The sequence below is a fragment of the Benincasa hispida genome, chromosome 1 (genome assembly GCF_009727055.1).
Source record: "Benincasa hispida cultivar B227 chromosome 1, ASM972705v1, whole genome shotgun sequence".
Lineage (NCBI taxonomy): Eukaryota > Viridiplantae > Streptophyta > Magnoliopsida > Cucurbitales > Cucurbitaceae > Benincasa > Benincasa hispida.
In genome coordinates this window covers 26,304,795-26,332,053 of record NC_052349.1, presented here as the reverse complement: position 1 = coordinate 26,332,053, position 27,259 = coordinate 26,304,795, and the positions used below count along the sequence as shown (strand labels likewise).

Here is a 27,259-nt window from a genome sequence, read left to right as displayed (position 1 = left end):
GCCACATTCTTTTTTCCTTCAAATAATTCACTGCTGGTGTCATGTGAAGGTTAAGTTCATGCATTTCTTCTATCAAAATTTTGGAATCAACACTTTGGTTTTTAAAATCTAACTTATTTTTTTAAATATTAGTAGAAAGTGATTAACAAAACATAGAAACTTTTGTTATTAATGCTTAATTTTCAAAAACCAAGATCGTCTTTTATAACTATTTGGTTTTTTAAAACTAAGCCTCAGTTTCTTCAAATAGTTTTCATCTTTTTTTAGTAAAGAGTTGATTTCTTAGCCAAATTCTTAAAATCAAAAATAAATTTCTAATTTTTTTTTTTTTCGTTTTCTAAACTTAACTTCGCCTTTAAAACATTGGTAAAAAATATATAACCAAGCAAGAAATTTAGAGGTGCGGAAGATGTGTTGGTAGGCTTAGAGCCCGTATGGTAGGCAATTCATATCTACTTAATTCAATGAATATGCTATTTATTGGCATTCTATTTTCAAAAATTGTTTCTGGATTATGTGATCCAAACCATGCAAATTTTTAAAACAACTTTGTTATTCTTTAAGTGTATCCAAATTTTGAATTCAAAATTTTAAAAGAGAAAATTATATTAAAATGATAAAAACAACAATAAATATATTATTTCATCTTATAAATTCAATTATTTGTCAAATTAAAATATATAATATATTATACATTATATAGTATATAATATTACAAAATAACAATTATACAAAATTTTTAACATAAATTAATTAGTAATAGTTTATATTCAACCTCGTATTTAGTGAATAACTAAATATACTTTCCAACCCCTTTGAAAATTTGTTTAAATTGGAATTTAATTTCTAAATATACTACCAAATACATATTTGAAAACATTAAATACAACTTTGTTTTCTTTGAATCTCTTATTTTAAAATTGTCTACTAAAAAGGCACCTAATTTAAAAAACTAGTATCCAAATAAAAAAAACCTTTTGATTATCTATTAGACAAATATCGAGTGAGCTATTATTCATAATAATCTTAAAAGTTTATAACTGATTAAATTAACGATATTAATAACCAAAACTTTGTTTAAGTTCAACAAAGGGTAACGGTTGAGATTGCCTATTTAATCAAAACAATTATTTAAAAAGAATTACAACAGAGAGGTATGTCCAAAAATACAGTGGGAAAAAAAAAGAGAATATAAATAAATGGAATATTACACCATAATCATACTTATAACTCATACATTGAATTTGAATAATGTTACATGTAACTTGAAGGAAAAGGGAAAAAAAAGAAAAAAAAAAATCAAAATCAAAATCAAAATTCTTTTTAGAAAATAGTGTGGTATAAATTAATGTGTGTATGTGTATTGGTAGATTCTGTGTCTCCTCCCTTGTGAAAAAACTGCCATGGACACTGTCTAGCTTTCTTGTGTTTTCGAAAGAATGTTATATAAATTCTGTGCCTCAACCTGTAAATGTTTCTTAATGTGGATTAGAGCCTAAGAGAGGTGACCATTGATATACATATATATATATATAAAGTAGTGATTAGAAAATTAATTATTACCATAGAGTTAATTTATGGTATAATATTATGGCAAGTAGAGTCACATGGATAAGCACAATCAATTTCCTTTATGTTTCTTCTGCTAAAGTACCAATCTCCAACTGCTTCTGCTATAGTCTGCAAAATATAACCTCACTTTAATTTCACTACTTAAAAAATAAAAATAAAAAAAATAAAAAAAAAAATTGGTTAAATTACAAGTTCAATCTCTAATGAAAATTTGTACAGATGGCCCCTATTTAGGATCCACTCGAAATTTGACCTCACTTCTAAAAACAAATTAAATTTGGCCTTTTGTTGATGTCATCTGGTTGTGAATTTACAATTTTAACGCTTCTTTCTTCTTCCTCCTAGTTCTTCCTCCTCTCTTCTGCGGCACTTTTTCTTTTTCTTTTTCATTTTTCTTGCTTTTCTTCATCTTCTTTTTTATCCTTTTTTCGTTTTTGGCAATTTCTTTCGTTTACGCCGCTCTCTAGCCGATTTCCCTTTTTTCTTCTCCGACGATTTTTGTTTGTCATCCTTTTTTTCGTTTTTCTCTCTTCATTCTTTGTTTTGCAATTTTTTTCCGAAGAAAAAAGTTGCAAGTGTGTCTGATGAAGAACAAGACAAAGGAGAGAGGAGTGGGACCGAAAGTGAGGAGCGGGGAGCAAGGAGCGAGGGCGAGAAAATGAGAGGAAGAATCTGAACAAATGAGAAGAAAATTGAAGAAAAAATTATAATTGTCTTATGAGGATCAAGACGAAAAAGCGAGAAGCAAGAGCAAGGAGCGGGAGCGAGAAGTGAGGAGCTAAAAACAGGCCATTGCACATGTTTTGATGTCAAATGGGTACTTTCACATGTGGATGACGTCAACAGAAGGCTAAATTTCAAGAGTTTTTAAAAGTGATGCCAAATTTCGAGTTGGCCCCTCGTACAAATTCGCCAACTCTACGATTCTATTTTATAACAGTTTCATTTTTTTGTTTTTTAAGTTTATGTTTGTTTCCTCTCAATTTTTCAATTATAGTTATCATTTTTGTCAAAGAAATAATTGAATTTTTAGTCAAATTCTAACAGTAAAAACAAGTTTTTTGAAAATTATTTCTTTTTTTCCTTTTTAGTTTTTCAAGACTTGACTTGACTTTTGAAAACATTTAATAGAAAGTTAGAAATGATTAGGTGCAACCTAGCCTTTATACTTAGGGATGGCAAAATTCCCCACGGGGTCGGGTCCTCCAGGGTCCCCAACCCAATCGGGATATGAAATCCCTGGTTTGACTGGGTATGGGGATTTAAATTGGGTCTCTGGTCAGGGACGGGGCGGGACGAGAAAGGGGAGATCCTCCCCTCCCTGACCCGAAACCTGATCCCCCCCCCTCGATTTTTTTTAATTATTAATTATTAATATACAATATATTAAAAATTTTATAATAAATTTAATTTTATTAATTAATAATAATAAAATTAAAATATTTTTTAATTGTTAATTTAAACAAATATATGCAACAATAATACTAATTTCTTAAATGTAAATACTAAATTTAGTTAATTTAAATTAATAAAATAAATACAATATAAATAAAAAGTTGGTATTTTTCCGTGAGAACCCAAATCCCGAATGGGGATTCCTTGTCCCCAAAATAGGGAATAGGGTGGGATGGGGATTAAAAATCCCCACACAGGAACAGATAGGGAATGCATCCGTGACCCCGATGCCATCCCTACTTATACTCCCCACATATTAACCACATAAAAATAGAATTAGAAAAAAAAAATATCTTTTAAATAAACAAAAAAAAATGCCACATGGCATTATTTTATTGGACAATACTTGAGATGCACAAAATAGGTGCATCCATCTAAGTTTCTTTCATAGAAAATGAATAAAAAAATATAGAATCGAATCAATGAAAGTAATTTTATAAGTTTAATTTTTCAATACCAAAAATTAGAAATCAAATGGGATCAAATATTTTGTTATTTTCCATTAACAAAATATCAAATGAGACTTAAACTTTCAAATTTGTGTTAAATAAATCTCAAAACTTTAAAAGTGTCAAATAGGATCATGAGGTCAGCATCAAGTTAGGTAACTCTAAAAAAATTGTACAATAAATCCTTAAACTTTTGATTTTATGTCAAATAAACTCCTTAATTAATTTTGTGTCTAGTAGGTTATTGTTGTTTAATCTATTGTACATTTATTGGACACAAAATTGAAAATTTAATATTTTATTGGACACAATCTAATTAGATGAGTCTAATATATTCATCGACTTTAAAAAGTAATGAATATATTATGGACTTAGATGACAAATTTAAAGTTAAATGGCCTACTAGGCACAAAATTCAACTTATCAAATACTTTTAAACTGAAAGGAAAGAAAAAAAAAATACCTTGTTGTCTATTGTTGGGGAGTCATCTGCAAACCATGTGTCTTGTGACTCACTTTGGCAATGAGCAAAACATGAATTTATGAACATTCCTCCTCTGCTCGAGTATTCATAGAATAATCTTAATGCAGAAAGCATACTGATTCTTAGACCTAAAATTTTTCGATTAAAAAAATTAACTCAAACCAATTAATAATCATTTTTAGTCCCATTTGGTAAACAAAATTAGAGAACTAAGTTCCTGTTTGATAACCATTTTATTTTTTCTTTGTAAGTTTTTGAAGATAAAGAACAGTCTTCATCATTCTTAAGTAAAATAATTGAATTTTTAGCAAAATTTCAAAAAATAAAGACAGGTTTCTAAAAGATTACTTTTTATCGTTCCAAAACTTGGCTTGACTTTTGAAATATTGGTAGAAAATAGACAGCGAAGCAAGAAGTTTAGGGGTGGAAGGGATGTTTACCAACGTAATTTTAAAAAACCAAATATTCAAAATGTTTACCAAACGGAGCTTAAATTTTTTTGTGCAATTAAAATAGGGAAGAAAGGGGAATGTAGAGAGTACCTTGCAGTACCTGAATCTGTAGTTCACTGCACTCTGCTGGATTGAATTTGCAGTGGTTCCAGTGTCCATGTAAATCAGCAGATGGTGGCACCAATCCATGATGAAACTGTTTGATTCAAATCACTTTGTTCGATAACTATTTTATTTTATTATTACATTTTTAAATACTTTGAGATTGAAAATGAAGAAAAGATAATAATTTTCAAAAACAGAAAACCAAATATAAGATAAGATAAAAGGGAAGGAAGTATTCATTACTTGGAAAACATCATATGCTGAATTCAGAATGAAAAAGGGTGTTGTTATGTACTTCAATGAATGCTGAGGGAATATACACTGCACATAATCAAGAAATAAGAATTTTAGAACCATATTTAATTTAATTTAATTTATATAGTGATCTAAAATGAAATGATGAGTAGATTTTGGATTATAAACAAGTACCAATTCTGGAAAGTAAGAGGAGGCTTTGCAGTTTTCATTCAAATTTTGCTCCATCCCCTGTCATCCACACCTTGCACCACATTAATCTATGTTCAGAACATATACAACACTACTTTTTATCACTTTTCATTCTTAAACTTTATCGACCCGATGAATCCAAAAGCTTGATCTGATAAATTACGATAGGAATATTTACTTTTCTTTAGTACCATCCCTTTAACAAATTAAACCAAAGAAAAGTTTCTAGTCCTTCATCTTAGAATAAATATATGAGAAGTTGATAGGTTTTAGGACATCCTTAAAAGAATTATTATGGTGAGAAGAAAAACTCTAGTCCATTACATTTAGTAATCATTTAAATTTTTATTTTTTAGTTTTGAAAATTAATTTTTATTTTTTAGTTTTGAAAATTGTGCATATGACACCCTTTATTCATCATTCTAAAGTGAGTTCTTGGCCAAGTTTAAAAAATTGATACAAGTTTCTTAAGTCCCGTTTTTAGTTTGTTTTCTTTCTTTCAAAATTAAGCGTATATATATTCATTCCATCTCTAAATTTCTTGATTTGGTATCTATTTTTTACCAATATTTTTTAAAAACCAAACTAAATTTTAAAAAGCTAAATTTTAAAAAGTTAAAAAGTAGTTTTTAAAAGTTGGTTTTTGTTTTTGAAATTTGGCTAAGAATTTAACTCGTGTACTTAAAAAAGATGTAAATCATTGTAAGAAATTGAGATGAAATAAATTTAATTTTCAAAAACTAAAATCTAGAAACAAAATAGTTACAAATGGGACTTTAAAAAATTGTCTTTTTTGTTTTTTAAAACTTGGCTTGGATTTTGAAAACACTCCTAAAAAATAGACAACAAAATAAAGAAACCAATAAAACGAAAGTAACAATCGTAGTGTTGATAAGATTAATTTTTAAAAAACTAAAAACCAAAAAAGTTATCTAATAAAACCTAAACTAATACTAATTCAGCATGAATTAGAACAATGCTTCCCAAAAAACCTGAATTAGAACAATCAATTGTGTTAATATTGATGGGAAAAAATAATGTACCTGAAGAGCCACAAGATCCTTGTAAAAGTTCCTCATTGTGTGGTTCAAACCTATGTCTCTTCTGTGAAAATGGAGAAAGCAAACAGGTAACTCCATAAGCATTATATCTAAACAATTTATCCCTTAAAAAGACATACAAAAATATGATCTTTCAAAATAGTTTTAAGAAAGAAAAATAACTCACAAGTCAAGAAAAAATCCAGCATCACTCAAGCATTTGACACTGGCATTCCTTGGCAAATACTTGCTGAAATTTTCACAATGCAGAAAAGCTGCTAATCCTCCAGCAGAGCAACCAGAGAGCAGAGCCTACAAAACAAACACATTCAATTCTATAGCATCTTATAGCTTTTGAGATATATACAAACGAGTCGATTCCCAACATATATTGAAGCCATGTAAGAGTAAGCAAATAACCAGATATTATGTATCAATTTTGTCATGGATGGATTCTGAAATCAAGGGTAAAATAGTCAAAGGAGAGCAAGAGAAGATCGAAGGGATAGAGCCAAGGATATATTGGGCCTGGTCGGCCTCAACCCCAACCGAGGCTAAGCCTCTTATATTAGCCCAATGGCCAAAGATCCAGCATACCTAGATTTTAAGGGATGAAAACCTAATATGCCTAGCAAGGATGTTAGGTCGGTTGGCCTTGGCCTTGATCTCGACTAAGAATGAGGCCAAAATCGAGGCTCGGAATTTGATGAACAGGGCATGCTAAATACACGCCCTAACCTATTTGGCTTGAGAGATAACCTAGCTCATCTAGGATTAGGAAACTCATGCCCTAATCCTAGTTGGACTAAGATAAATGGAACTTTTGACTTCTCTATTATCTAGTTCTCTTACTGACTAGCATCAGAGCCATTTTTCTTTGTTTTGCAGGTCCTCCCTTCCCCGAATTACAAATTTACTCTTGATACCACGTGGAGGTCAGATGCGTTTTCCCTTAACTAAAATTTGGCGTCAACAAATTTAAACCTTGAATTTTTGTTAATGTATCAATTTAGGTGTTGTATCAATTTAAACCTTAAATAATAATTGTATCAATTTAAATCCTAAAATTTGTTAATGTATCGATTTACACCCTCAATTGCATCTTGTTTAGAAAAACCACGTCTAAAATTTATAAATGTATCGATTAAATCCATATACTTTCATAAATGAATCAATTTAAATTTATAAACAAAATTTCCTTTGAAAATTATTCGTACATTTAATTTGATTGTCCATTTTGTTAAACGGGCATTTGAATAACTCTACACACATTTGTGAATTGATGCATGGATGATTTTCAAAGATAATCATAATGGAAAGTTTAAATTGATTGGTTAATGAAAAATGAAAAATTAAATAAACCCAGATTATAAACCTCACACAATATTAGTCGAACGAAATCTAAAAGATGGTGTAAATTGATATAACTCCATAAACTGATATTTCCATTTTCTTTCTGGTTGGAAAGGAATCTAGCCATCAATTTGGGACAATTGCAATTAGTCACATAGGAAACCAAATGATAATTTAGAGATCAAATCAAGACATAAAATAGCAGCATTATTAATATTTTAAGATATTTATATTCATACCTTCCTTGCTGTCCCCAACCCATTTGGTAGAAGGTCTAGAATGATGGATTCCCATATCTTTTGCCCTTTGAAATAAAGCAGTGATGTCTGTGGTAAAAAAAAAAAAAAAAAAAATGTTACAGCAAGGAAAAATGAACACAAAACAGAAGCATAATGTCAGAGAAAATTACCCCATTGTCAAACAAGGCATCTCCTGCAAATGATGCTCCATCACAATACCTGAGTTTCACACGGTTCCAGTTATAAAAGTCTGGTCCACAAAGACGATTCATCAACTTTAATGGGTAAATAAAGGTCATTTTTCTTTAATTCTATGAGTAGAACAAGATTATAAAAGATTACCGAATTTGATGTCAAATTATGTGTGTATATTCTCATTCACAATCATAATTTCAACTTTAATTTTACAACTTATTACTCCTTTATTCACGCCGGATCATCTGAAAAGAGTTTCAACTTTTACCCAATAACTTTTCCCATTAAAGTTAGGCTCAATTTTATCGATTTTAAAGTCAATCAAAATTAAAACCTAATCGATTGGTTTTATAAAATAGAGAACCAAACCAATGTTCAGCAAAAGACAAAACCAATGATTTGGATTTTGATTGGATTAGTTCTATATTGATTTGGTTTTCGATTTTGGACCCAAGTGGTCATTTTCTTATTCTTTTTTTTTTTCAATTTTTTTTCGATTTTTTTAATTGGTCATTTTTGTTTATCCCAAATTAAAATTTGGCCTATTTCCTTTTTTATAGATTGAAATTAGGTATTTGTTTCTTATTTAAAGATAATAATAATTGGATCTTTTCTAAATAATAAATATACAATTACACTCTAATATGTAAAGTATTAAGAGTAAAAGTAATAACACAATCCATTGTTCATCCAATGAAATGAAATACTAAACGTACATTGTCAATCAAAATTTAAGTGTGCATATATTATTTGTTCGATTTAGTTTTGATTGGTTTTTCAATTTAAAAATCAAATCGATCCAATGACCTTTGGTTTTCTTTAAAGACAAATCAATATGTCCAATTTCATACTAAAAAATCAAACCAAATCAATAGATCGATTTCGATTGTTTCGATTTGTCGATTTTTTTTATTTTTTGTTGCACTCCTAGTAGAAATGAAACTGTTGAAAATTAGAATTTAGTTCGTATATAAATATTTCCTCTTTAAAGTAACGATTAAGCTTATGGTGTAGTCTGTATGCTTACAAATCGTTAATAATTAATAGCTTTAAACTTTTAATGAATCTTAAAAATAGGTTGCAATTATTAGTTTAGTTCTTGATTTTCTATCTAAAATATTCTTTCTATATTAATAGAAAAAATGTCAAACTATTTATAGAAATAAAAATATATATATATTAATAGACTACTATCGGTGTCTATTAGTGATAAACTTCTATAAGTTTTTATACTAATAGACACTGATAGACTTTTATCAGACTCTTCAAAGAAGATTAAAATTTTATTATTTTGTGTAAATAATTTTCTTTATTTTTCTATTTTTGAAAATCTCCAACATTTCTTTATAAAAATTTAGAAATACATCTTCGTAGTCTTTAACCAATTTTTATTAAAAAAAAATAACTTGAAAAGATAAGTTTTAAGAGTTCACTAAAAATACATAGGACTAAATATTTAATATTTATTAAAAATATAGAGACTAAATTTGAAGTATTAAAAATATAATAACTAAAATGGAATGGAATCCAAAGTAAATGTATTAAAATGAAATCTTAAAACATTTTAATTTTTTTTATGTAACAAATATGTATAGTATTAACTTTTCTTGTCGGCATTTCTTCGGTCAATATTTCCACATTTCAATGAATTCAAATAAAATCAACATTTTTCATTATATTATAAAAAATTTTGTTGAAACACAAAAACATGAGCAACAAAATATCAATAATATAAATTAAAATATTAAACGAAATAATTTACATATTTTAAATTTAATCAATTTATTTATTGTATGATTTAAAAAATTTATGAACACATCCACAAAATCTAGCATTGATGCAAGCAACATAAGTTGGAGTTTGGTGATAAAGTGGAATAGATGTCAGTTTTGGCACACGCAACTCATTCACGTGAAGCCTACAGACAAGGACTCAGGACATAGACCCCACCCAATTTACTACAACCTGACTTGATAATCACTTTTTACATTTTCCAACTTTCCAAATCTACCCCTCTTTTTTTTTTTTCCTAAATTATCCAAAATGTTCTTTAAAATACTAATGCATTTTTAACCTTGGGTTGTATCATTTAAATCTTAAATTAACAACGGTATCAATTTAAACTTTAAACTTCCATAAGTATTTATCAATTCAAACTCTCTATTGCTTATAATTTTGTCAATAAAAAATTATTTTAAATGATAAAATTACTGAAAAATATTTATAAATAATAACAAAATATCACTGTATATCTGCGATAGACTATTATCTATATCTATCATGACATAGATAGATAGAGATAGTAGCATATCGCAGTCTATTAGAGATAGACAATAAAATTTACTATATTTGTCATATTAACGATTGTTAATATGATACTTAAGACCGTGATAGGCTACTATCTCTATTATTATGATTATATTAAAAATTGTTAATATGACACTTAAAGAATTCTACACACATGTAATAATCGAGTGTATTAAAATTTTTTGTTTATTATCCTAATAAATGTTCTAAATTGATTTATTTATAATAGTTAAAAAAAAATTTAATTGAAAAAACTTAAATATTTAATATGATATTTTTTAAAATTAAATCTAAATGAGATATAAATTGATATATTTAAGAAAGAATTTAAATCGATAACATCAATGATTCAGATTTAAATTGATACCATGCCAGATAAATTAAAATTTTTAAGGATAACATTCATAATAGAAGCTGATGACAAATTAGTCAATCATGTGACCGACCTTTTGAAGTCTGTCGCACAATATTCATTTTCTAGCTAATGTTGATCAAATAATGTATTGAATATTCAATGAAGCCATGATTATAGTTTTTATATATTTGGGTTGAAAAACAAAGGAATCTTCATGAGCATCCAAGAAAAAGGAAACAATAAAAAAATGGTTACATTACATAAAATATTCCTAAATTTGAACTAAAGTTTCCAATTATGTTGTTATGTTCTTATATTTTGAAAGCTCCCTTTTTATTCTTGAACTTTGTTCTTTAAAAGAGAAAAAATCAAAATAACACGAAAATTGACAAAACGATAAATATATAAAAATTATAAAGCATATATGACATCAGCTACAAGATCATTCACATGAATCTTCATAGAAAGTTGATGTGTAAAATTTGGTTAATTTTTATGATATCTTTTGCAATTAATTTTCTATATGTGAATATTAACATTACGTAGGTCTGTTAATTTTTTATACACGTCTTCTATCACATAATTTTCATATCTTTTATTTTAAATAAGTTAAAAAGTTTTAAAAAGTTTAGGGACATGGAAGAAAATGGATGATAATTTATAGGTTGAAAGACACTTTTGATCCTAACCCTTCGCAAAAGTAACCATTTATACTTTGATTTGTAATAATTTGGTCTCTATACTTTCAATTTTGTAATAATTTAGTCTAGACTTTAATTTGTAATAATTTGGTCATTGTACTTTTAAATTTGTAACAATTTAGTCCCTCATATAAAAAAATATCGAAATTAGACGTCAATTTCAATTTTTTTATGATGTAGACTTTATATTGAGTCTCTAATTTGTTTGTTGGTTTATTTATGCAAAAAATCTCATTAGATCTTAACATAAAATTTTATAATAAGGATTAAATTATTACAAATTTAAAAGTATAAATACTAAATTGTTACATAGTAAAATTCAGCGATTAAATTGTTATAAAATTGAAAAATCATTAAAAACTAAAATTTAAAAGCCAAATTATTTGTTTTATAAAAATTTAAGGATTTTTAAAATTTATACCATTGAGATAAAAAAAAAAAGGTGAGGGAAGAAATACCTGGGTTAAGAGAAGCATTGTTGCTAAGAATGCCAGAGAAGTCTTCCCATTTGGTCATCAAACGGGTTGATCCTCTTCGACTATTCGCTCTCTCCAAACAAGACTTCACATCATTGCACCACCCACCACCCTATTGTTACATCATCGTATTGAAATATGTAAATCCATTACATTAGAAAGATCGAGCAATTTCATAATTTTAATAAAATAGATGAAGTATTTCTCTTATAATTAATTGATTTTGAGATAAAATCTCATATAGTCTGTATAATATTAGGTTAAAAAAAAAATAGACACCATCTTGATAAGACATATTAAGAATCTCATATTAAAAAATTCAAGAGACCTCAAAATTTTAAGGATGTTTGGCCCACCAACTTCAAAATAGTGTTATATAATTCAACTTCGATAACAAATACTATTAAAGTTTATACATTTATTGAATAACTTTATCTTTCCATCTTTCTCCATTTTGCACATGTATCGAAAAATTTCATCAAATTTGTATCTCAAACACAAGCTTTTTAATTTCAACATATTAATTCCAGATTTCATAATTTAATTCAACGTCCTAAACTGTCCCTTAATAAGATAAATCGACTATTCTTCTTCTAACTAATTGATTTTGAGATAGACTTGATAATCCTAACCTAAACTAAGGCATGAAAGGTTAGTAAGTTTGACCCATTAAATTAAACTAAACACACTTACTTACATTTAATGTAAATACATATTTGTGCATATATTTATATATTAGTGGGACCCACCAAGGCCAAATAATTAACTAAAACTAGTGAATTTCCCCACTACTCCATCCATTCTTCCTTGAATGTTCTTACTTTCAGTCACTTTCCTTAATTTAAAGTTTCGTGTACATTACTCATTCTCTCTCACTAACACCATCGATTGGGACCATGCAACAAACCAAACCATCAATTCTCAATCCTACTTTTACACTTTCTTTCGTTAATTTATAGGTCGATATTATAAATTTTTTATCAGTTGAAAGACTTAATTTTAGATCGTTGAACTTTCATATATTGCCGATCAAAAAGTTTTCATTTTTTTAATACAACAAATGTGAGATGGGAATTGAACCTCCAACTTTTGGAGTAAAAGGTCATATCAATTACCGTATAGCTAAGTTCATTTTGATTCGACCAAAAAGTTATATATGATCAAATTCATACACTATCCAATATATTATTGAATTAAAATAGATAAAAGAAAATCTAAATGAAATAATAATGCATCTATAATGGTGGGCGGGCCTGAAATGTTCTAAAAATTCGGTCTTGCATGAAACACTTTAATCAGCTTCTAATTATTTAGTTATATATTTGTATATGATAACGACTAGTGATTCTTTTTAGCATTATTTAATTTTATCGTTAATTTTGGGCATGGGGTACGATTCCCTATAAATGAAATATAATGGAAAAATTACCTTTTTTTTTTCTTTTACTTGTTTTTTTAATTTCTATTTTGATTCTTTATTTCCATCCTTGAACTTTGAATTTTTGTTTACGATTTTAAATTTTACATTTTGTTCCTTTTATTAAATACTCAAATTTAGTTGTTCTTGTTTATTAAATTAGTTTTCATAAATTTTTTTACTATTATTAAAACTGATTTATAAATCTACTTCATAATTATTTTAAATTAATTAAATAAAAGTTAACGTCAAATATCAATATTATTAGTGAAAATTTGGAATAAAAATATAAAATATTGAAATCTAAAAACCAAATAAAAATTAAACTCAAAACTAAAATAAAAAGTGTAACATTTTAAGAATTAAAAACAAAAAGAAAAATAAACTAAAAAATTTAGGAATAAAAGTGTTAAAATGATAATACTTAATATTAATCTTTGAGAAAAAAAAATAGGTTTAAATCCTATTTTGATCTCTAAACTTTCAATCTTGTTCTATTCTAGTCCCTAAGCTTTCAAAAAAAGTCTATTTTAATCCCTAAACTTTTAAAAAATGCTTACCTTGGTCTGATTCTATTAACTTTTAAATAAAAAGATGAGAAGACTTGTATTTTTGAATGACTAGGATGTCAAATAAGTTAACTACACTAAAAAAAATCTAGGATTTCAATTTTGAATTAGATGGTAAAGTAGCTTTCTAGTATTTTGATGCGTTGGTTATTGACATTTTACTGTAACTTCATTTTACTTTAGCACATGCTAGACGTAGTTTCATAAAAAAGAATCGAACCTCAAACCTCGAGGTCAATAATATAAATACTATGTCAGTTGAGTTATGCTTTTATTGGATATCGTTTTTAAAATGTAGAGACTAGAATAGAACAAGATTTAAAATATAGGGATTAAAATAGATTTGAAAAAAAATTATTAGGGAGACACCGCGCAATCCTCGTCCAACCAAGCATGGGAAATAAATATACGCAACATACGAATACCGACAACAGTCCCAACCCACGGCAAGCCAAACACACCACTGTGCAAACAAATCTAAGAAACGATGTCGTACTGATTTCAGAGAAAACAGAGAGCATTTTTGGAAACCTTTTTTTTTTCCCTCTTCCAGCATAAAGATTTGGATTATTAACAAAATAATCATACCGGAATATACATAATTTTATTCAAATATATGTTTTCTTTGACATTATTTCGACTGGAAGTTGAAAACCTTGACATAGTAAATTAGTATATACTAATTATTTGACAATATTATAAAAAGAAATCATTACTTTTAAATTTATAACTTGTGTCATTATAATTCAGTTGGTTTGATGAAGACATTATATTCGAAATTTAAATTGGGTTGCCGTGATTTGAAGAGAGTAAGAATTTAATTCATATGATTTAATAAAAGCTCATAAATAATATATATGGTTGGATAAAAATTCTCATTAATAGACTATTTTTAGAAGGGTCAGAATTTTAATTATAAGCCATAAGTTTAAATTTGACGTAAATTTTTAAAAAAGAAAAATTTGTGAGTAAAAGAAAGGGAGTGTTCAATCCCCATCCAAGGGGCTAATAATTATGCCAGATAGAAATCAAACGTGTCGTGTGGGCATTGGAGGAGAAGGCAATCAATTATAATTCCCACAAAAAAAAATAGAAATAAAAGAAAATAAAATGAGAGTAAAAAGAAGAGGAGAGATGATTTTCACCTCGAACTGTAAAAGCCAGTTTCCCGCTCCGGCGCCGAATCCTCTGTCCAGGTGATACGCCGGCAAGCTCCCATCCAAACAAACTGATCCAAATCAAATCCCAAATCAGAGACCAGAAAGAGAAAATAAAAGGAAAAAAGGAGCGGAATCTTTTTCACTTACAGGCTCCGATGGAAGAGGCGTTTCGAACCACCGTCATCTCCACCAGAAGGCGCGCTCCGGCGAGCGGGCACCGTAGCGCTGCAGCAAGCAGAATGAGAAACAGTAACGGAGCTTCGACGGCGGGTGGACTCATGTTGAGGCGTCGCCGGCGATTAGCGACGGTGCATTGGAATTGGAAGTGGAAAGTGAAAAATGTAATTAGAGAGAAGAAGAAGAAGAGTGTTTGTGTTTGTGTTTGGGCTGGAGTGGGGGATTTATTACGTAGTGGTTGGATAATTATTTGACACTGGAAGAGGATAATATTTACGTTTGTTGCCATTGGAACAAAAAATGGGAGCTTGCCCTTGCGGCTGTAAGACTCTCAAAAAAAAATAAAAAATAAAAATAATAAAATAATAAAAAAAAACACCCTTGGGCGAGTCTGCACTTATCCTTTACACGGCCTACTAGACAGTGATAAAAAAAAAAAGTGTTAAATTCGTGAAAAAATATGGTGATGTGTTAAATTCAGCTATTAAATTTCCATTCACAATCTCAATATTTCTATTAATATTTTTATTTGTTCATGAATTCGTGAATCGATATTTTTAATATATCAAAAAAATTTCACAAAACATAAAAAAAAATAGATTAAACTATAGTGTTAGTCCTTATAATTTGAAGTTTGTTCAATTATAGTCCCAAAACTACTTAGGTGCATCTTGATTCACTTATATTTGTATATCCCATCAAGTTGTCCGTTCACAATTTGTAATGTGACAAATTATTTTTTAATATTTTAATTCTTTTTTTTTAATGGGTGGTGAGAATGAGATGCGTAAAGATGAGAGTCTCTTAGCTGCATTCAAGTGTTATTCTTTTAGTTTAAATACTTTGAATTGTCCAATTTAAATTTGTGTGCTTTCAATAAATTAGGTTTATTTCTTCCACATTAAATTTTATCAAAATTGGTTAAATAATATGAAGAATTTCATGCAAACAAATATAACAAATATAAATAATTTGGTTTTAATTAAATAGTATAGATTTATATTCTCATTTGTCACTCTTGCACCATAACTCTAATGACGGTTCTTAATAATAATAATAAACTTCATTAGAACAGAGAAACCCATGAGGCAAATTCATCGGGACGACAACAGGTGCAGACGATGGAGAAATCCATGAGCGAAAAATTGACTTCGACTACGACAACTCATGGACGACAATAGGTACTAAATCAACGACAAAGAAACTCACAAGCAAGGGGTTTGAGCAGAGCGAGTAGGATCATATATGGACAATCACATTTGTGGATCTGAACGATGACGACCAAATATGGAAAGAATGGCTAGTCGGCATGGCTGAACTGCAATGGAATAAGATAAACTTGAACAGGTTGAATAGTCCCAATGGTTATCAGATCTAATTTACAAGCGGTTGGATCTGAAAAGCAACAATGACTTTAGGAAGAAGAGAATGTTGGGGTTGGGTGTCTTATTCTAATAACACTATGGATACAGCACACTTTGTAATTATTACAAGAATTGTAAAGTGTTAAAAACGATTTGATCTTAATCATTATCGTGGAGACATGCGAGTGAGAGTATCCTATATAAAGAGTTTGTATAAAACCGAACCGCGAAATGATTAGTCTCTCTTTATAACACCGTTAATTCATTTTGTAGGATGACCACATGTGACTCAACCTTAATCCTGAGTGAAGTTTATGAACTCTTGTTTATGAGGACGATCCTTTGATTTATTTGGGTGAGAGTGGCCAGATTCACCTACTCAATAAATCTACCATTTTAGAGATTTGTCCGAGTAGGGAGTTGGGAACGTAGCTCAAGATGAAATTCACCCATTCCCTTCTTTAGGGTAGGTAGATGAATTGTTCTCTTAAAGGCTGATTCTGAGTCTTGAACATTGAGGCCTCACTCTTTCACTAGCCCAAGAGAAATTAGTTTATAATTGGACTATAAAATATTTGCTCATTAAAGGGATCAATGGTTAGATATAACTATAGGAGTAAAACGGTAATTTGACCCAACCGTAGAAACAAACAATTCGTGAAGGGTCAACTTACTACTGATTGGTTATATCTATGGACACAAAAATATATCTACGGTGCAATTTGGGTCTTTCGTGGAGTGATCTGCAATCAATGAATGTTAATTAATTTAATTAAATAGTTTAATTAATTACTCTTGTACTTTTAGAGCTTCTAATTTGTAAGTCCATAAGATCCTCTTGCGAACTTACTATGGGCAAAACAAGACTCAATTAATTTTGGATTAATTTGAATTGTTCAAATTAAATAGTGAATTAATTGTATAAGATATTATTAATATAATGTATATAGATACATTATAACATAAAATTAATTTTGAATAAGGTTTAAAATGATACTTTATAATGTGTGAGAGATAAGTATTTGAATAAGATTCAAATATTAATCATATGAATAAGATTTATATAATACTATAGGTTAAAATTAATATGAATGAGATTCATATTAAAACTATAGATTATGATTAATATGAATGAGATTCATACTAAAACTATAGGTTATGTGAGAGGTTGTTATTTGAATATGATTCAAAGTAAATTAAATATATGATATTTAATCTATTAATTAATTAATATTTATTTAATCATATATTAAATTTGATTTATCTTATAATTTATTTAGACTCCCATTGGGAGTTATTGGGAGTTAATGGAGGGAAGTTTTATCTCCCTCTCCAACCAATTCGCTCTCAAGTAAAAAGGGAGGGATGAGGTTCATTTTGAGAAGCTTCAATCCAACACATAAATCATTCAGAAGAGAAACAAAGTTTTCTCTGCATTTGTCAACTTCTTCCTCAAGAAATCTCTTGTACACAAAGTTACTTCTCCCTTACACATCCTTGATTCTTTGTATGGAGAATAACGAGGAAACCAAGTGGTGGTGTTACCTATTCATGACTTGTTTGTTTGTGATAGGCATTTTTCAGTTTGAGGGAGATTTGTGTTCGTGCTGTTCAGTTTCGAGGAGAGGAATTACAAAAAGAAAAGTCTTCAAGGGTTAGATCTTTTCATCCTTTTCTTCCTAGAAGTCTGCTATAATTTATAAATATTTATCATGTTCTTCTATAATTTCTCTCTCTTTTTTTGTTTTTAGTTTTTCAAATTAAATTACATTAGCATGTGCATTCACACGCTTCAACTATGGAATTCATTTCCTTCAACTAGTATCAGAGTCTGGTTGTACCTCTGTTTTTCATTTTCGAAACGAAAAATTACCGAAAAGATAAGTTGTTTTCTACATAATATATTTGGGTTTGCATAATAGATGTTTACAAATATTGAAACTTAGATTTACAATTTTTTACTTTGATTTGATCAAAATAAAGGCCTAGTGTTTTGCGCATTTATTATGTAAATCGAGTTTGTAAGTTCGGGTTGCTCATCGCGAAGTGTTTATAGTGAAATATACCAAAAATAAAGGTGAAAGATGATTTTTGGAGTGTAGAATCGACAGCTTTCTATGCAGATTTCTGTCGTCCATCATGTTTTGTGCGTAATTAAAAGTTTTTCACTGTCCTTCATCATTTGTGTGTCATGGAAGGGTCATGACAGTTTTCAACATGAACATGGCAATTTTTTTCGAGCTTGAAAATGGTTGTTTTCTTCTAGCAATTGAAGGTAGTTTTTGTGTTTTTAAATTAAATTGATAAAATTTAATTTAATGATTTTATTAGGGTGCCAATATTTGGTTTATTATAGTTATCATATAGCTTTTAATATGCATGAGATGTCTGTTTATTATATTAATTATATGTCATATAGTTTAAAATCTCAGATTAATTATATGTCATATAGTTTAAAATCTCACCTTAGGATAAACATATTCATACATTATACTTAATATAGATGTTGCATGTATTAATTAGCATGTCCATGCATCATATCTTAATATAAATGTTATATTGTATGATGGATTATGTATGATTTTCATTAGTGATTAATATAATTATTATATTATATGATGAAAATAGAAATGCATTGAGTGTGACATACTTGGTAAATATAATAGTTATATTTAATTGATGTCATTAGAATGCATGTTATAAATTTTAATAATTCATTAAAATAATAAGTGTTATATGTTTAATATGATAGATCAAAATCTATAACAAAGAGTTGCATGCAAAGGTCTTAATTAATTTTAAATGGTTTAAAATTAATTCACTTAGACTTATGTTAAAGTATTTCTAATATGATTAGAATTAGGTTAATATTTTGTTTTTGTTTTAATACGATTAAAATGAATGCATAAAAGATTGAATTTATAAAATATTTGACTATAAGAGACATTTGTCTAAGGAAGGTTCTATTTAGGATTTGAGTATTTAAGCTAACAGAAACGGGATACCCCTAACTGGAAACCGACCTGGAAGGTGAATTAGTCAAATATTTTATAAACATGCAATAGATTATTAGCTCTCCTTCAGAAGTTGTTTGCATAGATCAATATCAAGATGAATGGAGAGTGACGTGTGTTAACACAACCCATGATCTCCTTCATTGGCTTGCAAGTGAGATTTCATGCTCAGCTTTGTGGTGCCTCGATTTGTGTCCCCCCTTCGGAAGGTGTTTGTATGGAATCAATCTCAAATTCCGGTAATGAATATGGTCGCTTTAGTTTTTGGCCAACCGATTTTTCTCTTTAGTTAACTCATTGGGGAAGAACTCTAGGATCTAAGATGGAGGGTCACACCTACGGAAAATTGTTAAGTAAGTTGATAATTTTTTTACCAAACAAATGGTTACTAGTTATTATAGGAACAAGAGTTGTTTTTGTGTAATAATTGGTTGAGAGTGTCTCGATTTGGTGAAGGGTGACTGACCACCCTTCAGTGGCTTTATCCTAAATCACTGAAGCATCAATGCAAAATTAGATGTCACATAGGGTTCATTAAAATTGTTCTAAATTTGATTGAATTAATAAGTAATACATTTTATAATATAAAAAATTTGTTTGGTTTTAGCGAACTTCAATATGACTAGCGATAATTATACGACATGAAAAAACATGATTAACATTATACTAATCATTGACGATCTAAAGGTTGTCTTAGTGGAGGAGTGATAAGCAAATAATTGACAATGATTAGGAGCTAGAGCATCAAAAGATTTGCTTCCAAGATAAGCTTCCAAATATGAAGAGTTGCAACCCTTCAAGAATCAAAGCCACCAAGAGACATAATAAACCTAGAATTTTAGATCCATTCACATAATTAATCTTACATGTATTATTTAATGTTATGTATTATATTTATAAGAGTAGTTGAAAGGATATTAGATGAATGTAGCCAATATAGGTGAAAGGATGCATCTTTTCATGGTGTTCTTTCAATTAATTTAAATAGGGCAGCCAAACTCCACATTTTAAAAACAAGACTTTGAATTTAAATGAAATTTTCTTATAATTTATCCTCTCAAGTTTTAATTTTCTTTGTATTATTGGAACGTGTGTTTTTAGGACTTTCAATCTAGTTTGATCAATTAGATTGTAGAAAGTTCGGAATCTTGAAGATAGGAACAAGTTTTCCTTTCTTCTTAATCATCGATCAATCTTCCAAGCCAAATTTATTTAGCTTTCTTGGATTGCTTACTAATTAGTTAATTGGAGTTATTCTTATTACTTTTGTGGGGGTTCACCTAGAATAAGGGGAGTTCTCAAACGTAATTAAGGTAGTTTCTTTTATCATTTGGTATCAGTTGGCTCTACACAAATTATATCCTTACTTGTTTTCTTTTCCATGTTATCTTTATTTCAATAAATCACTTCATCTATTTCCATCTTTCATGTGACTCTTCATCTTCTCATTTTTCTTGTTTTATTTTTTATCGTGCTTGCTATTTTTTTTTATAGAAAAAAGTGATTTATCGTTTTCTTGTGGCTTTTCAACTTCTTTATTACTTCATATTTCAATATATTTGCTGGACAAATTAGAAAAAAAAATTGTATTTTGCATCTCTCTCTCTACATAATTTTTTTTTTAAAAAAAAAACTTCGAGATTTTGTGACTTTTCGCATTCTAGGCTATATTGGATTTTTTTGTATGATTCTCATAAGCATACTATAAGATTTTTGAAGTTTGAGATACTAGAAGTCTTATAGTATGTTTCAAAAAGAAGAAATCATTGTGTGTCCGACATTAGTGATGATAATTTTGGAAGAATATTCAAGGTATTGGGTTTTATGCCATAAAATTCATAAATAGTAAATGTAATTAATTACCGCATTAATAAAGAGTTATCGATGTTATTCCATCAATAAAGAGTTATTGATGTTATTTCAATAAATGTTATTGGTTGTGTAATATTCTATTTTGTCTTAATAACCCTAAATCCAATAAACTAACATCCTAGACTGTTTTATGAGCCTTAAACAGTATGTGGAGACATACAGGGGTCAATGTTCAAGATACAACCTAAAAGGTCTATAGTATAAGGATAAGGTTGGGAACCTTATCCTGGTAACACCATGGATACGGTCCACTTTGTATTTGATAAAAACGCAATGATCCAATGCTTTCGTGTACATGAATATATTATGAACTCTTGTTCATGAGGGATTGTCCTTTGATTTGTTTAGGTGAGAGCAGCCAATTCGCCAATAAGCCTACCATTTTTGGGACAAGAATGAGCGGGGAGCTGGGAATATAATAATACAAGATGGAATTCATTCCTTCCCGACTTTGGGGTAAGTAAAGGGTGTTCCTTTAAGTGGCATCTCCGAGACTTGAACAAAGGGTCTTACCCTTTCATTGACCCGAAAGGGGTTTTCATTTAATGGTTGGACCATAAATAGTTTATTCATTGGAGGAGCACTAGTACTCAAGGATACAGAGGTAAGCCAAAGGTAAAACAGTAATTTGGCCTAGTTGGTGTTATGAACACTCATAAAGGACTAACTTACTATTATTAGTTTATATCCATAGACATATAAATAAATCTACAGTGAAAAGAGTGCAACTGTAGGTCTTTAGTGGAGTGTAACCACAGTTAAAGAATATTGATTAATTTTGTTAATAAGTTTAGATAATTAATATCATATCGTTGGAGTTTCTGATTTGTAGGTTTATAAGGTCCCCTTGTTAGTTCACTAAAAGATATTAATGAGGAATAATTTGAATATTCAAATCAATTGAAGAAATTGTATACTAATGTGATTAATATATAATTAATTATAGACATGATCTATAATTCACATTATGTGAGAGAGATATACATTTGAATGAGATTCAGATATGATTCCTAAAGAGAAATATACATATAAATATGTGATATTTATATGTTAATTAACTCTATATTAAATATGACTTAATATAGTTACTTAATTGATTTATTAATGGTTAGTTAATTGATTAAGAAATGATAAGAGAGGTGGATGAATATAAACATGTGATGTTTATATATATTAATTAATTAACTATATATAAATTAGATTGAATGGTTATTTGATTAATGTGCCAATTAATTAAATAAGGTGTTACTTAATTCATTGACATCAAGGGTAAAAAGGGAATTACTTGGAGAAGAGGTAAACCCTTCTCCATATATAGTCATCTTATTGGCCTATTTAGGGCAAAAATTGATTTGGTGAAATCAATATCCTAGCCTCTGCAAAAATTATTTTCCTTTCCATAATTTATCTCTACAATCTCTCCACCTCTTCCTCTTCCAAGAGTTGGAGACCATGCATCCAACTCTTGGAATTCCTAGAAGAATAATAAGGTATTCTTGTGGTAGTGTCAGTGAGTTTGTATGGAGATCAAGAAGAATTTCAAAAGGCCTGAAAGTCTACAAAGGTAAGAATGGTTCTTCCCCTTTATTTCTCATTTTATTGCATGTTAAGCATGTTATTTATCATACTTATGTTCTATTTAGCTTGTTGTTTTGTTTCTTTAAAAATGAAAAACTCGAATGCAAGACGACTCTAACATTTCTGCTTGGGATTCGATTCCCAATAATTGGTATCAAAGTCTCACCTTAGGATAAACCTATTCATACATCATGATTAAATATAAGTGTTATATTTTATGGATGAATGATTAAATTAGCATGCCCATGCATCATAATATAAGTGTAATATTTTTTTTTATGTATGATTAATTAAGCATGTTCATTCATCATACAAAGTTATAAATGTTATAATGTATGATGGAATGATGAATATGTATGTTTATTTTTCATGGATGGCAAATATAAATGTTATATTTTTCTAATAAAAGTGAACCTTGCATTGAGCATGCCAACATTAGATAAATATAAGTGTTATATTTGATCGACATTATTAGATACAAATTATAGGTTTTAATACGACATTAAAATATAAGTGTTATATATTTAATGGGTTAGATTAAAATCTATAATCAAGAGTTGCATGCAAACATTGGCCCAAATTATTTTAAATAGTTTAAAATTAATTCATTTAGACCTATGTTGGAAGTATTTCTAATGAGATTAGAAATAGGTTAATTTTTTTTAATAGGATTAAAATGAATCCTGCTAAAAGATTAAATTTATGAAAAAATTGTCCATAAAGGACCTTTGTCTAAGGAACGTTCTATCTAGGCGGAGGTATTTAAGCTGACGAAAATGGAACACCTCCACCTGGGAACCGACCTGGAAGGTGAATTGGGCAAATATTTTATAAGCTTGCAATAGATTTATTGATTTTATTAAAGAGTTTAATAAATAAAATCAAGTATGTTGCAATATAAATGTTATATTAACCAAATTAAGAGAATTTAGATAAATTCATTAGCCGAAGTTTAACTAAGTATAATAAAACCCTAAAGTTAGTAGAATACCTTAGTGGGAGAAAAATGTTATATGAGATACATCAATTTTTAGCTCTCACGTCCCTAAGAGTTCACACCGTGAGATCCATGCTTAGTTTCATGTCACCCTAGGTGTGGCCTCCCTTCGGAAAGTGTTTATATGGGTCAATACAAAGGTGAATAGGGAAAGTATTCATAGTAAGTGGGAGAAGGACGCGTGTCAACGTATCCTATGGTCTCCTTCATTAGGTTGCATTGTGAAAGTCCTATGGTCCGCATGTGTGTCGTCCTGGAGCGATCATCCCTTCGGAAGGTCTGATCATAGGATTTGAAACAATGAAAACTCCAGTAATGGATAGAGTTTCTTTGGTTAATCTTCAACAGTTACCTTTGGTAGCCTATTGAAGCATACCTCTAGGATCTGAAAATGGTAGGGTCACACTTACGGGATGAATTAAACTAGTTAATGAATCCTTGATCGAACAACGGTAGCTAAGATTGTCTCATTTCAGGGGAGGGGTAGCTGATCACCCTTTGTGGTTGTTGCTCTAAACCTCTGAAGTATCGTTGCAAAAACTAAATCAATAGTTTAATTAGGGCTCTTTGATTACTTGTTGTTGAAAAATTGATTGGATACTTGTTTTTGAAATATAACGAAAACGGTCTCTATCCTCGTCCTCGTCCCCATTTAGCTCACGGGAATTTTTTCCCCCACTCCCTCCCCCATTCTCCGCCTAATTGGAGAATTCTCGCCCTGTTCGAGGCGGGGCCTCGTCCCCGTGGGAAAATTTGACATCTCTATGTCTAGGTCATTCTATTGAAATAGAAACCTAACTAGTCAATGATGTTACATCTAGCTGTTACTATTTTGCGGTTCAGTCTTATGCAAACTCATTGCCTAAGATACCTCCACTTACATGTCACCTACACGAACGCATTGGATCATTGCGTATCTATCCAATACAAAATGGGTCATATCCATAGTGTCACCAAGATAAGGTACCCAATCTTATCCCTATAATATAGACCCTTGAAATTGTATCTTAAATATTGATCCATGTATGTCTCCACATACAGTTCAAGACTTATAAGACAGCTTGAAGTAACTAATAAACATATATAATTTATGTCTATTGAGTTTCCAGATGGTGTTGTGGTGTAGTTGGTTATCACGTCAGTTTAACACATTAAAGGTCTTCGATTCGAGTCCAAGTGATGACATTACTTGTTTTATTTATTTATTTTTGTTTTTCATTTAAAATTTAAGCCTAATAATAAGGTCCCTAAATAGGGGTTATTCTTTATAAAGATGATATATAATTTATTTAATAAAAAATTCTCTGAATTTATTTAATAAAAAATGCTCTGAATTTATTTGTATAGTACAATAATTTTACTGTTAAGGTAAATTTAGTTATGCACTTTTCACACTACAGATATATTTCTGTGTCCATTGGATATAACCAGTCAACGGTGTAATAACCCTTCAACAAATTGTTTGTAGGTACAACTGGACCAAAATTACCATTTTATGTTAGTTTATTAGATTTGCGTTTATTAAGATAAAATGAACATAACACGATCAATAACACTTATTGAAATAATATTGATAACTCTTTATTGATGACAATCAATTATTTACATTTACTATCTATGAGTTTTAGGGCATAAAGCCCAACAATTATGACCATGAGATATGGAAAATGGACGTGAAAACTACCCTTTTGAAATGGTAATCTTGAAGAGACCATTTACATGCAACAACCAGAAGGATTCAATAAACAAGGTTAAGAGGTAATGATTTGCAAGCTTAATCAACCAATTTATAGATTGAAACAAGCATCTCGATCTTGGAATATAAGATTTGATACTGTGATAAAGTCTTGTGGCTTTGACTATAATGTTAAGGAACTTTGTATCTACAAGAAGATCATCATCAGTTCAGTAGCTTTCTTAGTGTTGTAGGTGAATAATATCCTACTCATTGGGAATGATATAGATTTACTGACAGGTGTAAAGAAATAACTAGTCCCCAATTCCAAATAAAAGATTTGAGTGAGGTGTAGTTTGTGAAGGAACTCATATTTAAGAGATCCTTGAGCGGAAGCGGATCATCCAAATTTCACTAATTATTGAAAACACAATTTACAGTAAACACACAGTAGTTATGCATGTAAAGTTAAACTACAACATGCTTTTACAAGAAATAAAGGGTTCAAGTAACATTAGCCTTAAAGAAGCTTTCTTCACGTAAAACTCCCTCAAATAGTCACGAACACCACAACCTCTTGAAGACCTTATTCAAGATATCCTCAAACCAAACAAAGAGAACACTACCAAAATGAGCCTTTGGTATTCTGGTGAGAACCTAGGAGTGGTGAGCTCTGACTACTTTGGTTAGGAGGGATAGTTTGGATGGAGGTGATAGAAGATTGAGGGAACACACAGAACTCTTCTGCAACTCTCAATCATTTAGTGAATCCAACATTAGTCATATTGGAAGAAGAGAAAACAAATTTTCTTTTATTCCACTTGTCACAAAAACAATAACCACCCACTAAGGTGGTTGGAGAGAAAGAGGGAAGTTATTATTCAAATAATAATAAAATAATATAGATAAATATGATAACTAACTTATCATATTATATTTATATTAAATTAGTTATCATATTATATTTATATTAAATTATATATTATATCAAATATAACTTATAACCTATAGTTTTAATATTGTATCACATACAATATAAACTATAGTTTCTTTTCTCTATTTTATGGCGTTTAATATAGATCATATTTATATTAAATTTAATAACTATGAATCACATTCATAGAAAATATATTATGACAATTATATCATATATAATTGAAACAATTTAATTATATCATATATAATTGAATCCTTCTTATTAATTTGAACAATTCAAATTAACCCAAAAACTGATTCTCAACTAAATCTTTTTGAGCTACTAAGAGGACCTTATAGACCTGTAGCTTGAAGCTCCAATGGTACATGATTAATTACTTGAACTCTTTAAATACATTATTCATCATCTATTAACTGTCGAGCACTCCACTAAAGACCGACAGCTGCACTCTTCGCGCTATAGATATATTTTTGTGTCCATTGGATATAACCAATCAACAGTACGATGACCCTTCACAAATTGCTTGTAAGTACAACTGGGTCAAATTACCGTTTTTCCCCTGTAGTTATATCTAACTTCTTAAGTACCACCGATCCCTCTAATGAACAATACATCATAGTCCCACTATGATTAATGGCGCCACATTGTTCAAGACCCGGAATCAGCCCTTAAGGAAAAAATTTATTTACTTACCCTTACTTCGGGGAAGGAGTGAATTCCATCTTGTGTAGTTGTGTTCCTAGCTCCCCAATCAGACGAATCCCTGAAATGGTAGGCTTGTTAAGTCGGCGATCTGGTCACTCTCACCCACACAAATCAAAGGTCTCTCTCATAAATAGGAGTTCATAACTCACTCAGGATTCAGGTCA

At 29.4% G+C, this 27,259-nt stretch overlaps 1 protein-coding gene across 5 annotated transcripts; it reads right to left on the bottom strand.

The window, feature by feature from the left end:
- Nucleotides 1–1,100: 1,100 nt before the first annotated feature.
- Nucleotides 1,101–15,162, bottom strand: LOC120069040 (pectin acetylesterase 9). 5 transcript variants are annotated; one of them, XR_005479426.1, is made up of 13 exons: nt 14,924–15,162; nt 14,762–14,844; nt 11,613–11,742; nt 7,767–7,846; nt 7,597–7,683; nt 6,192–6,316; nt 6,008–6,068; nt 4,947–5,003; nt 4,761–4,838; nt 4,503–4,608; nt 3,940–3,991; nt 1,564–1,680; nt 1,101–1,465 (listed from the first exon to the last, which is right to left on the bottom strand). XR_005479426.1 is itself a non-coding variant. In XM_039020703.1 (13 exons), the coding sequence occupies exons 1-12, from the start codon at nt 15,054–15,056 to the stop codon at nt 1,576–1,578; spliced, it is 1,194 nt and encodes a 397-aa protein (XP_038876631.1). In that variant the 5' UTR covers nt 15,057–15,162; the 3' UTR covers nt 1,101–1,465; nt 1,564–1,575. The 5 variants fall into 5 exon arrangements, 3 of the variants coding, with proteins under 3 accessions (XP_038876631.1, XP_038876641.1, XP_038876653.1); XM_039020703.1 differs by having other exon boundaries at nt 3,940–4,088; XM_039020713.1 differs by having other exon boundaries at nt 1,101–1,680.
- Nucleotides 15,163–27,259: the final 12,097 nt, after the last annotated feature.

Coding starts and splice junctions, on each gene's coding strand:
- LOC120069040 (XM_039020703.1), bottom strand. CDS start 15,056: ATGAGTCCACCCGCCGTCGAAGCTCCGTTACTGTTTCTCATTCTGCTT. Junction 4,839..4,946: donor CCTCTTACTTTCCAGAATTG/GTACTTGTTTAT, acceptor GATTATGTGCAG/TGTATATTCCCTCAGCATTC. Junction 4,609..4,760: donor CAGCATATGATGTTTTCCAA/GTAATGAATACT, acceptor TGAATCAAACAG/TTTCATCATGGATTGGTGCC.